Source organism: Dermacentor albipictus, chromosome 7 (assembly GCF_038994185.2).
Source record: "Dermacentor albipictus isolate Rhodes 1998 colony chromosome 7, USDA_Dalb.pri_finalv2, whole genome shotgun sequence".
Classification (NCBI taxonomy): Eukaryota; Metazoa; Arthropoda; class Arachnida; order Ixodida; family Ixodidae; genus Dermacentor; species Dermacentor albipictus.
Genome location: NC_091827.1, coordinates 19,806,627 through 19,820,590, shown reverse-complemented (window position 1 = coordinate 19,820,590; position 13,964 = coordinate 19,806,627). Strand labels below are relative to the sequence as shown.

The following is a 13,964-nucleotide window of genomic DNA, read 5'->3' as shown; positions in this document are numbered from 1 at the left end:
GCTCGTAATCAGCCAGCGATGCATGGAGGGCTTCCGTCGACACCTCGTCATCTCCCAACGTTCCCTAACCTCGTCTTTACTACAACCCTTATAGTTGCGACTTCCAACATATACAAACTACATAAAAACTGAAAAAGCTGTGTTCACTGTGAGGTCATCAAGCCAAACATAAATTATAGTTGATGCTGTGCTAAAGTGAAAACTGAGAATACAATCTTATGTTCTAAACAACAGTGCAGATAGTGTATGTGATGTTTGAAGGAATCTAAAGAAATGATGCAGTGCAACATAGACAGGGAGAAGAAGAGACAATGAGTGGTGCAACGAAAGCTGATGCAGCTGTAAACAACACCAGAAGGCGCTACAGTCGCTGCTTCAACTTGTAGTCAATTAAAAAGCAGAGAGCAACACTACTTATGGCCAAGGCAACACAATGACTTCTTCAGTGCTTAGATACACTTCAAGCGCAAACATGTTTTGCGGAGTAACAAGCAACTTCTTTCAACCTTATAACAAGCACCGGGAAATATACTTCCTACCACTGCCTCCTTTCCGCACTGCTGAGCTTGAAGAAGCGTCCTTAAAGCAATGCTGCCATCTAGCCAAAACCATGAAAAGAAACAACAGAGTGGCTAGACATCGTGGGAAGCTTGCTGTTCACAACATGTTGAAACAAGTGGCTGGTCAGTTGTCATGCACACAGGCTATGCTGACGATTGTAGAAGCACTGTTCAGGTCAGTGGGCAACCATGCCACGACTAGTATTATGTATGCGCTTACCATAGTCTGTGTGTTTACTGGATGGAGCAGGTTGATATCAGGTGTACGAGGAAATTCTGGATTGATTTTATGCAAGACAACCTAAACTGCCACTGCCATTGCAGTGGAGGTCACATGCGACATCTGAAATTTTCGTCGTCACAATGATGCACATCGATCTGCATGATGGGTGAGCACCTGTGGCATCAACCATCAGAAAATTTCACGTAGATCCAGCCGAACCCATATATATCAAACCAACGTACCATAATGAATTATTGTGTACACCGAACAGCTGTAAAATCCCCATGAAATTTTTTGCATAGAATGTTTACTTTATATATTGAACTACCTATATATTGAACTTTCTTGGTCCCCTTCAGATTCGGTACATTTGGGATTGACTGTGTTATTTTACTGACGTACAACACCACGAAAGTTTGTTCATGTTACTAGTGTGAAGAAGAACAAAATGAAATTATTTTTTCTAACGCAACATTTCTCAGATTGCGCAACTATTTGGACATTTCCGTGGCTCACTACGAGTTTAGGAATTGGTTGACGACTGTACTTTCACTTTGTTCTGCGCTTCAGATGTTTAGAAGCCCCAGTCACTCATGAGTCAACGGTACCATATTAAAGTGACCATAAAACTTGACAACTCCGAAGTCCTAACTTGACCCTGCAGTAAAATTTACGAAATGACACACGTGCGTCACCAGGTGTGGCCAAAATGAGGTGCCACTTTTGCCTGTAGTTTCCCTCGCGCTGCACTGCGCCCAAGGCTGCTGCTCACTCACGTTGAATGTGTGCTCCAGCCGATGGACACAGGCACTGGACATCGCACTGGATACAGCAAAGACGCCCGTGAAGTTGTTGAGCTCCTGCAGCACCAGCATCACCTCCAGCATACGGGACACCACAGCCAGCCGCTCCTCGTAGTTCTCAGTCTCCACGATGCACCGTTCCAGCCAGAAGGAAAACTGTATGGACCGACAATGACAACCTGCTATTCCCATGGCCAAGGACCTGCTGCTGGTTCACATGTCTCCCTCTAGGGTGTGTTCCAATTCTAGACAGTACTGGAGGCAGTCTACATGGACAGCTAAGAAAACCGTCTTCGGGCACAAGTAACGAGCCCAAGTAAGGGAACACGTCTGAAAGTCGTTTCTGTGACTCGACAATCTTGCTTCGAAAAGAAAAATCCATGAAAAGCGCAGGTGACCGCTAGTTTTTTAGCTCTATTCGTGTGCGATTCTATGGAAGAAACAATGCAGCTTACACCGAGTGCATAGGAAAGCGTGACTATGTTTTCTCGTGAGCAGACTGCCTTCCAGTCATATTTGCAACCATTCTGCTCAGTTGCCAGCTTGTATGAACAACGAAGTAGCTTGCATAATTTTAGACTTCGGTCTTGACTTCGCAAGGTTGTCATTTTTTTTGCTGGCTTTGTCAGAATTGGAACACAGCCATAGTATTTCTTATGAACATTACAAAGGGGTACTCTAGTTGAACTATTGTACAATTACCATGGGAATGATGGTTAGCAGTACATGGATTTGTCTAATCTTCAAGTTATGTATCTTTCTAAGTTTTCAAGCTCTTAAGTTTTTTTAGCCACAGCCTACTGTTTCATGAAACACCTGATCGTGAAGCTACCTGCTTGCAAACTGGTGAAGGTTCACCTTAGTTTCTTTAGGTTATCAGTTAATTTTCACTAGTTAAGTTGTGCATTACGAGAGCTGTGTTATAACCAAAGACGCATGCACTTTGTAAACTTTCATAGGTAAGTGGGAGTGAAATTGCAAAACATATTGTGGCAGTGCCTGAGGTTGTCACTGAAGCAAGGCAATTATTGTTCTGTGTTGCAGCTAGACTTATTTGGTTTGACTTCACATATCTTTTAACTCTTTACCTCCTGTGTTATGTGGGAAAAAACATTTACAAAAATGCCAATTCTTTCTATGTGCTTGAATGAACAGGCAAATTAAATGTCCGAAACACAGTCAGTAAATTGTTTAATTCTAGAGAAAGCTGGCTTCACTACATTCCCTAAAGTGGGGTTTTTCATCTAAAAAAAGTGAAAAAAAAAAAGTGAGCATGAGAATTGTGACAAAACCAAATGTCACGCAGAATCACACCTAGTCATGTAGGAAGGTCCTAGTATGGCACACATCAAGCCCAATATCACAAGGACTGCCATTCCAGTCTCCACAGTGCGTACACATTTCCTTTTTCTTTTTGTATTTTTCTTTGTCCGTAATATCACTATCGCTATTGACTCCAAGTTTAGTCTTCTTCAAAATCTGAAGAATTCACTGATTGCCATATTTCAGCAGTTGCTTTACCAAAAGCTCCCATAATATGTTCCTTCCAACGATGTTTAGACCGGGGACCGGACTCCATCAGAGTGAAGGCCTGTTCCAGTGGAATTGTCAGTAAAACCCCTATACCTTTCTTATGTGCTTTTCTTTGACCTGTTTTATTGCCGGATCCTGCGATTGAATGCTTCACTGGTACACACACAAACATTACACGACACCCACACTGTTCATTGCAAGCAATTAAAATCGAAGGGCTTCTAGGAAGGTTGCCTAACCATCTACAATTATTCAACATTTGTCCATACAAGCTTTGTTAAAACATCCTTTTGTGCAAGCTGTAACCACAGAAACTAAGAAAGGCAACGTGGAAACATTTTTTTCGCAATTTCATTTGCATGGCATGGCATATGTTGCAATGGGTTTCATGAAATGTGCCCAAAAATACGTGAGCACTAGTTCTCATATTAAAGAAGGGAGCTCAATGCAACTTTTGCACATGTTGGCATAGCGCTGATACTGGCGGTCGCTAGCCTAGAGAATCCTACTTAAAAGTCGAATCAAATCACTTGACCTGTTAGCATTTGGTATGAACTCAAAACATGAATGTTGGTAACTGAGGTCATAGCGCATTCATCATCATGGATGTTAGCTCACTCATACACAGAAATGGAATCCTGGCACGTGCAGGAAACAGAGAAACTTACATTAGATGAGTGATGGATCATTTTGAGGAGATTTGGCGATGTCTTGTGTTTGTCCTTTTTGGTCCAGGCAGCATTCACCAGCTCGGACGGTTTCACAGCTCGATACAGGTCAAACTCTAACAGAGTCAGCTGCCGTGCTATCTCGATTGGGTGGAGCTGGTAGGTAAGAGAGTGCAGAGCAATGTCAGTGTCCAAGCCATTCCATGCAACCTTATCTCCAAGCAAATAATTTGGAAGTATGCCTCGACAGCCAGCTCCCCACAGCACCCAACTTTTGAACATTGCAAAAAGCATGACACAATCACCAGCTTGAGCATAACATGAAAAATCAGAAGTGTGAAAACAAGCGATAACATAACTTAATAGTGATAAAAACATCGACACTTTCTGTAATGCAAATATCATTTAGACGCCAAAAGAAACGAGTACACTTGGATAATGACCAAGCACACTACCACTAAACCAGTCTCAAGCCAGAGAGAGAGAGAAAGAAAAATGATCCCAACAAATTAAGCAACTAGATCTCAATAAAGAGCACTTAAACACCACTGAAAGATACATTATAAGAACACGAGTTGCAACGCGTTTTAACCTTACAAACCGGCTTTACAGTAGCCAAAAACCAAGTGTGTTATTGGCCACAGGTGGTTGGTGCTACTTTGGAATGAAAATATTTTTGTTAGAGAAGGCGAGGCTACCTCTGGCATCTAATGGTACATTAGACTGGTTCTTATACACCAACTCGGTTTGCAGTGACGCAGAGCCCTCTCTAAGCCAGAGAATGGCTGTCCCAGCTGAATGCTCAGTGCTCCCAGAGAAACTGGAGTAGCCGCATGATAAGAGTTTCTGTAGGACCTTGGTTGCACACTCCTAGGTTGATTGTGGGAGCACCCCCAGCCACTCTGAATGAACCAGGCGAATGCGTCCCGAGCGTTGATTTCTATTGGCCGAATGTAAATAAACTGCGAGAGCACCTTAGAGCACTTGAAAGTGACCTGTTGAATGTACCATAACTCCACAAATATTTTTAAAAACGTGCATTAAGCAGCAGCAGGACTAGTACTGTAGTTGCTTCTGCTCAGTATCGAAGATGAACATGAATCCTTGAAAGCCCGGATATTCTGCTACAGATGGCAACTACAAATCAAACTGGAGTTTAACGGAGACAGAACTGTGCCAGAACACTTCCAAATGTCCGTTGTTATTCCGTTTCATTTGGAAATAGTACTTGGCATTCATGCAAAGCGTCACAGACAGCCACTTACTAACGCGACAAGTGCCGAAGGGCATTAGCATCTGAAAAAAGGCATTGCCACAAAATACTGGCCCAGAGCTGCAGAAATTTGAATCGAGAACTCTCGCGTTGCCTGTATTATTTTGAAGCTTCTACAACCGATAACGAAGCTTTGTGCGTGTTAACAATCGGAACTCCTTTCGCTCTTACTTCTTTAACATGCTAAAAATAGATCAAGAGCAATAATTGTGGCCTTGAAGGAAGCGGTGAAAGGACCCTTTAATATTGCGAGATTGCAGTGTACAGTATTTAGTGGCCAAATGTGAAGCCTTCCGAGGTACCCAGTGATGCCGGGTGGACCGTTGCTCACCGTCAGAATGTCAAACTTATCCGGAGTGCTGCAAAGGTACCACTCAATGTGAGGCGGGCTCTTTTCATAGCTGTAGGTGAACTCCCGGGGTTCATCCAGCTGCTCACTCTGCGAACGATGAAGTGACAACACAACAGTTTGAAAAATCCTACACAACAAATGCACACACACACGCACGCAATGCTGTAGCTGACACGGAGCCTAAGCAGAAAGGCATCCAGATAACAAGTGCGTGGCACTGGTTGCAGTTGATAACTGCCTTTCAGAAGGTGCGGTGACCAGAGTGGCTGATTTTTATGAAGTTACCTCATTATTTTAACTTTTTTTATATACATTAACACATTTCGGTGCTGTTCTGCAAGCCTTGTTGAAGCTCTAGTGCGGGAGTCGAGCAGAAACGTGTTAATTCTCCCCTATATGTTTCTTTTTCTACATCTTGGTCAACATTCTCTTTTTTATATTGGGCCTCTTGAGCAGACAGGATTCCATAGAGCCCTGAATTTCAATGTGGAACTTGCTCACATATTGTCGGGTTGCAATTGTGAAGTCGCGATGTTAAACTAGAGGTATACTTATCTATGCGAATGTACGACATCCACCAGTGCGACACCGCAAATTCAATTCAAATAAAATATGCACCATTTGGTTTTTAACATTCAATGTGTTCAATTGAAGATCTATGGCTGGTGCCCTGCCGCTTGATGCCTTTACAATGTGCACAGTCGCAGTTGGTACAAGGTTTGTTTGGGTCTAACCTTGCACCAACAGCAACATGCATGTGTGCAGAAGGGCGAAAGAAATGGGAAATGCAGGCACCACAGTGCTTACAATGAATGAATAACCAACCCATCCTGCTTTACATGTTGGTAAAGAAATCACGCCACCAAGTACTCCTTCCAAAAACTCCACACCCATGAAAAAACGAAAGGTTTAAGGATGACAGGGTGGTGACAATGTGTCCTTGCCTTCCAAGTGATTGTCCCCTCGGCATGTTAATAGCAGTTTAGGTGCAATCAATTCAATCCAATTCAGCTTTATTCAACATCTGCCAGACGTTGAATGCCTTGAACCGCTTCACTAACATGCCAAAGCAAAGCCATGCACTGACCCTTCGCTGGATGACTTTGTTGATGGACTCGACCCACTTGCGCATGTTCTTGCCCTTGACACGGTCAAGGAAAGAACGAAGCTTTTCAAGCAGGGTGGGGTCCCGCTCAAAGTCGTAGTAGTGGTGGTCCACCCAGTGCCGTAGCACATTCAGCACTCTGCGTCACAACGGCAAAACACACCATGAGGAAATGTTTTGGTAACTGCAACACACACAGTGATGCGATTGGCCTAGGCAGCTATGATGCACGCTTCGGAGAAATGCGAGACACACATTCTTGCAAATTTTCAGATAAGTACTGCAACAATTCTGGGCCAAGGTTCAGCCCTTACAGTTTTTAACTTCGGGACACCCTATTGTGCTACTTCTTCTGTACCTGTCAAAATATAAAACATTACTGTAATGAATCAATCTTAATCAACTTTAATCGGTACATCTGTGGGCATGTGCACCCACATGCAGTTCCATGTTCTGCATGTTTTCAATTTCACAATGCAATTCATGAGTCACACATGCAATCAGTTACGTGGGTGGCAGCCTTTTTAGTGCCTCATGTTGTCAGTCAGCCACATTAGTCAGTCCTCACATTATTTTAGTGCGAAAAGAACAAAACATATATATATATATATAAAAAAAAACACAGTGCACTACACTTCTAACTGTGATTATAAAGCCACAGTTGCCATTTCAATAAAACCACAATTTAGAAGAATGGTTCAGTCTGTGCATTCTGCGATTTTTATGCGTCCAAGTTTTACCATTCTTGCACCAAATAACCTGGTTTGGCCAACATCAACTGGCCCTAATACCAACGTTCTGTTGCTACTTGTTCCACAAACATTTTACTAAAGTCTGCTCCATCAACTCATTATGCTGTCTGTGGCAGAGTTGCTGTCAGATCAGGATATTTTATGGATGTTTCTGCATTACTGTGCATAAAAAGTAGAACACAACCAGTGTGACATATAGTGGATGGGGAATTGGGATCAATGGTTTGTCACTTTATAACATTTAGCGTGCGTGGCATGGAAGAAGGAGCGGCAAAAACCATGAATAGGTTGGACAGTAAAGTTTTGCCTGCCAGTAACTCCACCTGTATATAAAGCACTTCAATACTCCTTGCTGGATAGCATTCATTATGTGATGCCCTTTATAACCAGATCCAGTGGAGTGTCGTTGACACGATCTTCAAGGGAAAGGGAAAATAAAACGTATCATCTAAAAATCGTATTATCCAATGCAAGCGAAAAAAAGTATGAAAATAAGCATACTCGGTGCCAAACTCAATAGCAAAGGTTCATGTGGAGTTGAGCGATGCTGCTCTGCACAACACATTATGCGGAGCAGCATCACTTGACGCCACACGAACTGCAGCCGACGCACTTTTATCTAGCAACATTGAATAATAACTCATCAGTTTGTGCTGAACTTTCTTCTTTTCCATATTCGTAAGAAAGTTTTTCTGGAAGCTAAAAAAAAGAAGCTGCCGTTCCTTCACTTAACTGAGCAGCGGTGCAACCATTTTACCGCCAGCGGCACGTCGCGCATGGTTTTTCCTCCAGTGTGCCTGGGTTAAGCTTAACACGTTGTTTGTGGGTTGCTGGAATGTTACTTGAGCTAGTGCACTGGAATCTGAAGCTGTGAGCTTTAGAAATAGCAGTAAAAGCCCCCTTGTGCAGCCATATTATCCAATTTCAGGTGAAAATGTGATTGCAATAGCCGTATGAAAATATACTGCTCCTATGGGACGTTGGCCGGGAGAATAAAAAGAAACGTATCCCAAAAACATATGCAGAATCGTATCAACGGGCTTCCACTGTACATATACCAAATAGGTCAAAAATTATCACTGGGCCCCTTTACCAACAGTGTGCTTCTAAGAACTGAATGGCCATCATAAAAATACAGCTGGCGCGCATTCACTTAGTAGCACACATCAACTGCAACTTGTGTTCCATGGGGGCAGGAAGAGGCTGGGCCTGGCTACGAAGGCACAAAAAAATACAAATGGCATGGTTGTGTTGCATTCAAGCATTCTATATAACCACTGCAGCTGAGTGGGCTCTCTATATGGCCTAGCCGGCCGCTGGCAAAACACTTGACACACACACACACGCACGCAAATATACACACACACGCACCTCTTTCGTGACTGGCAACAGTTCTATCTTTCATTGTATTACAGCCTATTCATGGAGTTTCCTCTAGGATAATGAACACTGTTCAAGCCCTAACCCACTACAGACACCTCTATCCACACAGACAGAATGGCTGTCATAAAATGTTTCTAAAACAGGTGCAAGACTGCTTACCGAAACTGCACCGGCTGGCTGTACTCCTTACGGAAGCGCTTGAGGCACTCTCGGTGAAGGTTGCGTGCGGCTTCAGCTTCGGCTCCTTCGCCATGCTCGGCCAAGGGAGGAGCCTGAGGCTCAGGAATATCAAACGTGCACATTCGCGTTAAGGAAAACGCTCACAAATTTCATGCATGCACTGCAGATGCAGTGTTGCCACTTGACATGGTAATACAGTCGCCGACCGATTTTCCGGACTCCAAAAATTCGGACATGCCTGATTATTCGGTCAGCTTCGCGGCACCGCCATTCTCCCCATAGACCATAATGTATAACAACTGCCAAAAATTCGGACACCTTGCAACCTCTCGTCTGATTTTTCGGACACTCCTTGAGCCAACTCGGTCGAGAGCTCCATGCACCGACTCTGACCGGTGCATGGTTCGACTTGCTGAAGGCCATTTTTGTTTTGAATGGAGCTTCCTTGCTGCCCCACGAAGTGGCGCTACTGGAAATCCCCGCTCATCATCATCATGTCTGCCTGGTTAGCTAGAGCAGAGTGGCTCTGCAGCAGTTCCGGTTTCAGCATAGTAAGCCATGTCAAGACAATCCAGCAGCTGATTTGTTTCTTTGCGCAAGACGCTGCGAGCAGGCCGCGTTTATCGTTTGTGCGACTGTTGTCGGCACGGTGGTGTTTGCTTTGTGTGCTGTGTCGAGGTTTCGGTGATCCAACGCGGCATACGTAAACATCGCGTCAAAGGTCTCATGGCGCCGACAGTGCCCGCGCAGCCTGCGCTGGGGAATGCCGGCAAGCGGGTGCCGGGAGGCCTAAGATTTGTCGCCTTCCAATGTGCTCCCTACTGACGCAGAAAATGTTCTGCCGAGACTTGCGCAGTGGTTGCATTGCGATTCCGGACACCGTCTCATTTGACAGTTTCATAGGTGCTGACACTGCTGTATTGACATGCGCAGAACTCGACGACGGCAAGATCATTCGTCAGGTTTCTGCTGAACCGCCGGACGATGACGCACCATGTGCTACGCTGCCGTCGCATGCGGAGCGTGTACAAGCAGTGACTGTGCTTTCAGCCGCTATTAGTGACCGTACGACCCTCTCCGAAATTCAGGCTTATCTGATTGCGTGTAAACGGAACAGTGTGCAACGGTGCATTCACGATTTCTTCCAAGCCTACTGCCAAGCCCGAATAAGTGCGTGGAAATAAAGGATTTCATTTTTTTTTCTTAATCTGCTTTTTCGGACACCTGTTTATTCGGACATTTTCGCAGTCCCCGTGAGGTCCGAATAAACGGTCGGCGACTGTATGTGAAATGGACTGGCTATTAAGAGAAAGAAAAGTCGCCCCAACAATACAAGCCACTCTACAAAGGAGTCTTCCATGCTTTATACTGAGGCTATGTATCTGGTAAGCAACGATGATGTTACTAAGGCCAGAAGTTTCAGCTGCAGCTTCATTGTAAAATGAGAATGCCAATCAAAATTTTGTAACCAAGCTAAGACACTTGCCCGACAGCCAAAATTAATGTCCCTTTGAGTGAGTGCACATTTTACCAGTGTCTCTCACAGGCTGTCAAACGGAAAAGTTTAGCGACACTCGCTTTAAAACACACTTGCCCACAAATACTCTCTTTCTTCTGAACTTTCCTTAATGCATCGAAGTGTGTAGCCTCGACAGCAGTGCATCAAAAATAAGTAAAATACTCAATGAAGGGTCGGCGCTAGTTCTCAAAACACATTATATTTTTTTAAATGTTACAAGTGTCCAAGCCTATGGAAACCACAATTCTTGCTCTGCAAACAATGGTCATCGCATTTTTAAAGCACAGTCACCTTGCCAGTCTTAGCACTTTCAAACAAGCAGTGTGTTGCTTGAGTTGTTGGATTCAATGCTGTATTCTCATTGTTCTCAAGTCACCCTGCTAATGCTGTAGTCATTCCTGCAGCCAAGATTGAACTCGCGACCTTGAGTGCATGGTGCAGTGCACCTAGTGCACTATGTTTGCAACTTTCCTTTGGCTCACGGTGCTGCCCACTTGATGCGCCTTCTTTGTGCATAGCCACATCGTGTGCCCCAAAAGGTCAAATGTCAATTGCAGTGAGAGAGAAAAAGAAAGAAAGAAAAGGATATCTCTCGGAGAGCAGGTCGAGGAGCTCGTGTGGCTGGCAGAAGGACCGGAAGGTGGTGAGGAAGGTGCGCACGAACATGGGGTCCGCATACATGTGGTACGTCAGCCGCTCCACAAGCTTGAGAAGGGTTGCGCCTCGGATGAGTGGCACGCCCGCATTCGTTTTACTCTCCTCCAGCACCACCTGGGACTCTGAGTCCTCCAGTGAGAACCTGCAGGTAGCGAGTCGAGAATGAGCAGTTGAGCATGGCAAATCATAAAAAGCAAAAACAAAGAGAGAGAGAGAGAGAGAGAGAGAGAGAGAGAGAGAGAAGGGTGGGGTGGGGGCAGATGAGCGTCCACAGCACAGATGATACAAGAGCAACAAAGGCAGTATCGGACATCACAGACAAGTGCTTCCTTCAGTTTTGACGTTATGAGATTGTACCAATGGCAACAAAGAATTTGTCGCATTTATTTTACGATTTGTTTCTATGTGTGCCATACTACAAGCCCTCAAGGGCCTGAGTCAATACGTGTGAATAGATTCGCCGAGTTGACTGCTATTTCTTTAAACACACTCAGTGGATGGGGCAATGAGACCCCAAGCACAAGGTAGAGCCTAAAAATGCCTTTTTAGGCACAACCTAGAAATACAATCAGAGCGAAATTGCAAGTCAGAATGGAGTTGCTGACCTGTAGTTCTCGGGTAGCCGGAGTGGATGCTTCTTCTCTTCGTCAGACAGGATGCTGTCCAGGGTTCGCTCCAACATGCTGCACAGGATGCAAAAAATGAACAAGCGCAATGCAGCCGACTCCACAATAAAGCCAAGATGCTTGCCTGTTTCTACTCAATCTTTAGAGACTTTGCTTCTAAACACTTGGAATCTGCACTAAAATGATTTTGTACCTCAAAGGCATACGGAAATGTACATGCCACATGCATGTACATTTCGTACTCTTCGTTATAATAAAGCTGCACCAGATGCACCCCCTTTGTTATATTTGACATCTATTAGAGGCATATATTCATCACTTGCTGAATATCAACAAGACTTCTGAACTTTCATGTCACATGTGGAGCTATGGCTCTCCAGAGCGGTGCAGAAACCGTGGCAACCACCTTTGCACGCTTTGTTTTGCTTCTGACAAAAGAACTTGAGCTTACCTGCGCATGTTTAGCATGACGAGACTTGCCATCCAGTTGCTCTTCTCCTCGGCATTCTTGGCAAAAAGCACAATGTGTGGAGCATCACGCGGTGCTATCTCGAAGGCAAACTTGAGCTCTGCAAAAGGAGGCACGAAGAATAGGCACAGCTTGTCAAAAACACTTTTAAGTCGCAGACAGCACTAAAAATATTATGGACAACATAACAACCGCTAGCAGACTTCCCAGGAAGAGCACTACGCAATAGCTTAAATGGTTCAAGAAGTGGTTGATTTTCCTTGCACATTTTTTCTCATTGCCATTTGTCCATTCAGTCCAAACTCCTTCACACAGAGGTTTTAGAAAGCTGCAAGGGTGTGCTTTATCTGAATGGTTCGTGTGGCAATTGCCTACAGCAGAGGTTTTCAAACTTTTTCTCCCCCCACGGAACCTAACCAGAGATGTTTTATTTTTGGCCACTTCGCCCCCAGAGAGAGGCGCGAGAGAGAGTAAACAGAGGAAAGGCAGGGAGGTCAGCCAGACAAGCGTCCAGTTTGCTACCCTGGTACCTAGTTGGGCTCTCAACCCCCAAGAGCCCAACTGGGTATCGCGAGTCGAGTGCTTGCTCAAAAACAAAATTCATGCACACAGATTCATGCCACTCAAATGAGCATTCCCTGCTTTCTTTATTGTGGAATGATGAAATAGGTAAAGTGTATGCCAAGCAAGAAACAACTAAACACAACAGCAGAAGAATCCATGCAGAACTTCATCTGCACGAAAATTTATTCAGGTTCTTCCATGACAAAGAAAGCCACGACATATGTCCCACTAATGGGCTAATATTGAAGCCTCTGGGCACATGCCGACACATATTTAACTTAGATGCTTTTACAGCTGCACAACCTAAACACTTGCAAAAATTTGAAACCAACATGGGTACTGCAGGTCTCGAAGGTGTCGTCACAGTTTCTGGCGACTTCTAAAGGCGACTTCTAAAGCAAGGTGCGCGGCTGTGTGTGCGCCAGCTTATCCCCCAATATTTGTTTTAAACTAAGGCCAAACTCTGCCCTTCAACAAACACGAGCATACCGTCAGTGTCTTCTCGGTCGAGGATCTCCACCCTGCGTAGGAAGAAGCACTCCTTGAGGCGGTACTCGGGCGTCGGTCCTCCGGTGACGCTGGAGCGCTTATTGCTGTGCTTGCACAGCAACACCAGCCCATCAAACAGGAACAGGTGCCGCTCGGTCAGCCGGCGGCCAGAGCCCACTTTGCCAAGGGTTCCCTCTGCACATGACAGACAAAACCTCTCAAGCACTTTGAAATTTTTTGTCATCCCGATGCAGTGAATCAGTCAGTGGAAAGCCTGAACGAGTTGTCCGCACAACTGGAATTGTAAGCAAACAATGGAAGTATGTTTTCCACTTGAAACTGGTTCTTTTCTGAGTACTTGATTATTTGGATGTTTTCGCAGTCCCATCTGTGTCCGGAAAATCGGTCAGCAGCTGTGCATCTTTGTGGGATGCGGCTAAACTTGGAAGATGAGAAAGTGGAAGCTTACGATGCTCTAGTTTCAATCATAGGTTTTTGTTTTCTTTTTTTACTAGTTATATTTGAGCAACGTAACATCAATATGTGTTACAGGAGAAACAATATATGCAACGCATATTTAAATGGAAGAAGGCTTTGTATTTTCACAGCCATGACAATGCTGTAGACCAGGGCGTGGTTCAGGACAAGCCAAAGCTTCTACATCTCGGCACTCCCACGGAGTTGCCAGACACCTAGGAGGTGTCTGCAAGGAGTATAACAAAGAGCTTTATGCCTGTGTCACCTCGAGTCCGTCAAAGCCACATGCAAGAGGTTAGCGGTATGTATCATGCCATTGAAACTCAAGCAA

At 44.6% G+C, this 13,964-nt stretch overlaps 1 protein-coding gene across 1 annotated transcript in view; it reads right to left on the bottom strand.

The window, feature by feature from the left end:
• Sos (Son of sevenless) overlaps window positions 1–13,964 on the bottom strand; it is a 57,668-nt gene that overhangs the window by 8,063 nt on the left and 35,641 nt on the right. Inside the window, exons 10-18 of the mRNA XM_065424728.2 lie at window positions 13,157–13,351; window positions 12,086–12,203; window positions 11,614–11,691; window positions 10,941–11,150; window positions 8,812–8,946; window positions 6,500–6,656; window positions 5,392–5,499; window positions 3,788–3,943; window positions 1,560–1,742 (exon numbers count right to left, since the gene is read on the bottom strand). Coding sequence (XP_065280800.1) covers window positions 1,560–1,742; window positions 3,788–3,943; window positions 5,392–5,499; window positions 6,500–6,656; window positions 8,812–8,946; window positions 10,941–11,150; window positions 11,614–11,691; window positions 12,086–12,203; window positions 13,157–13,351 — 1,340 coding nt within the window. The remainder of the gene's footprint in view (window positions 1–1,559; window positions 1,743–3,787; window positions 3,944–5,391; window positions 5,500–6,499; window positions 6,657–8,811; window positions 8,947–10,940; window positions 11,151–11,613; window positions 11,692–12,085; window positions 12,204–13,156; window positions 13,352–13,964) is intronic.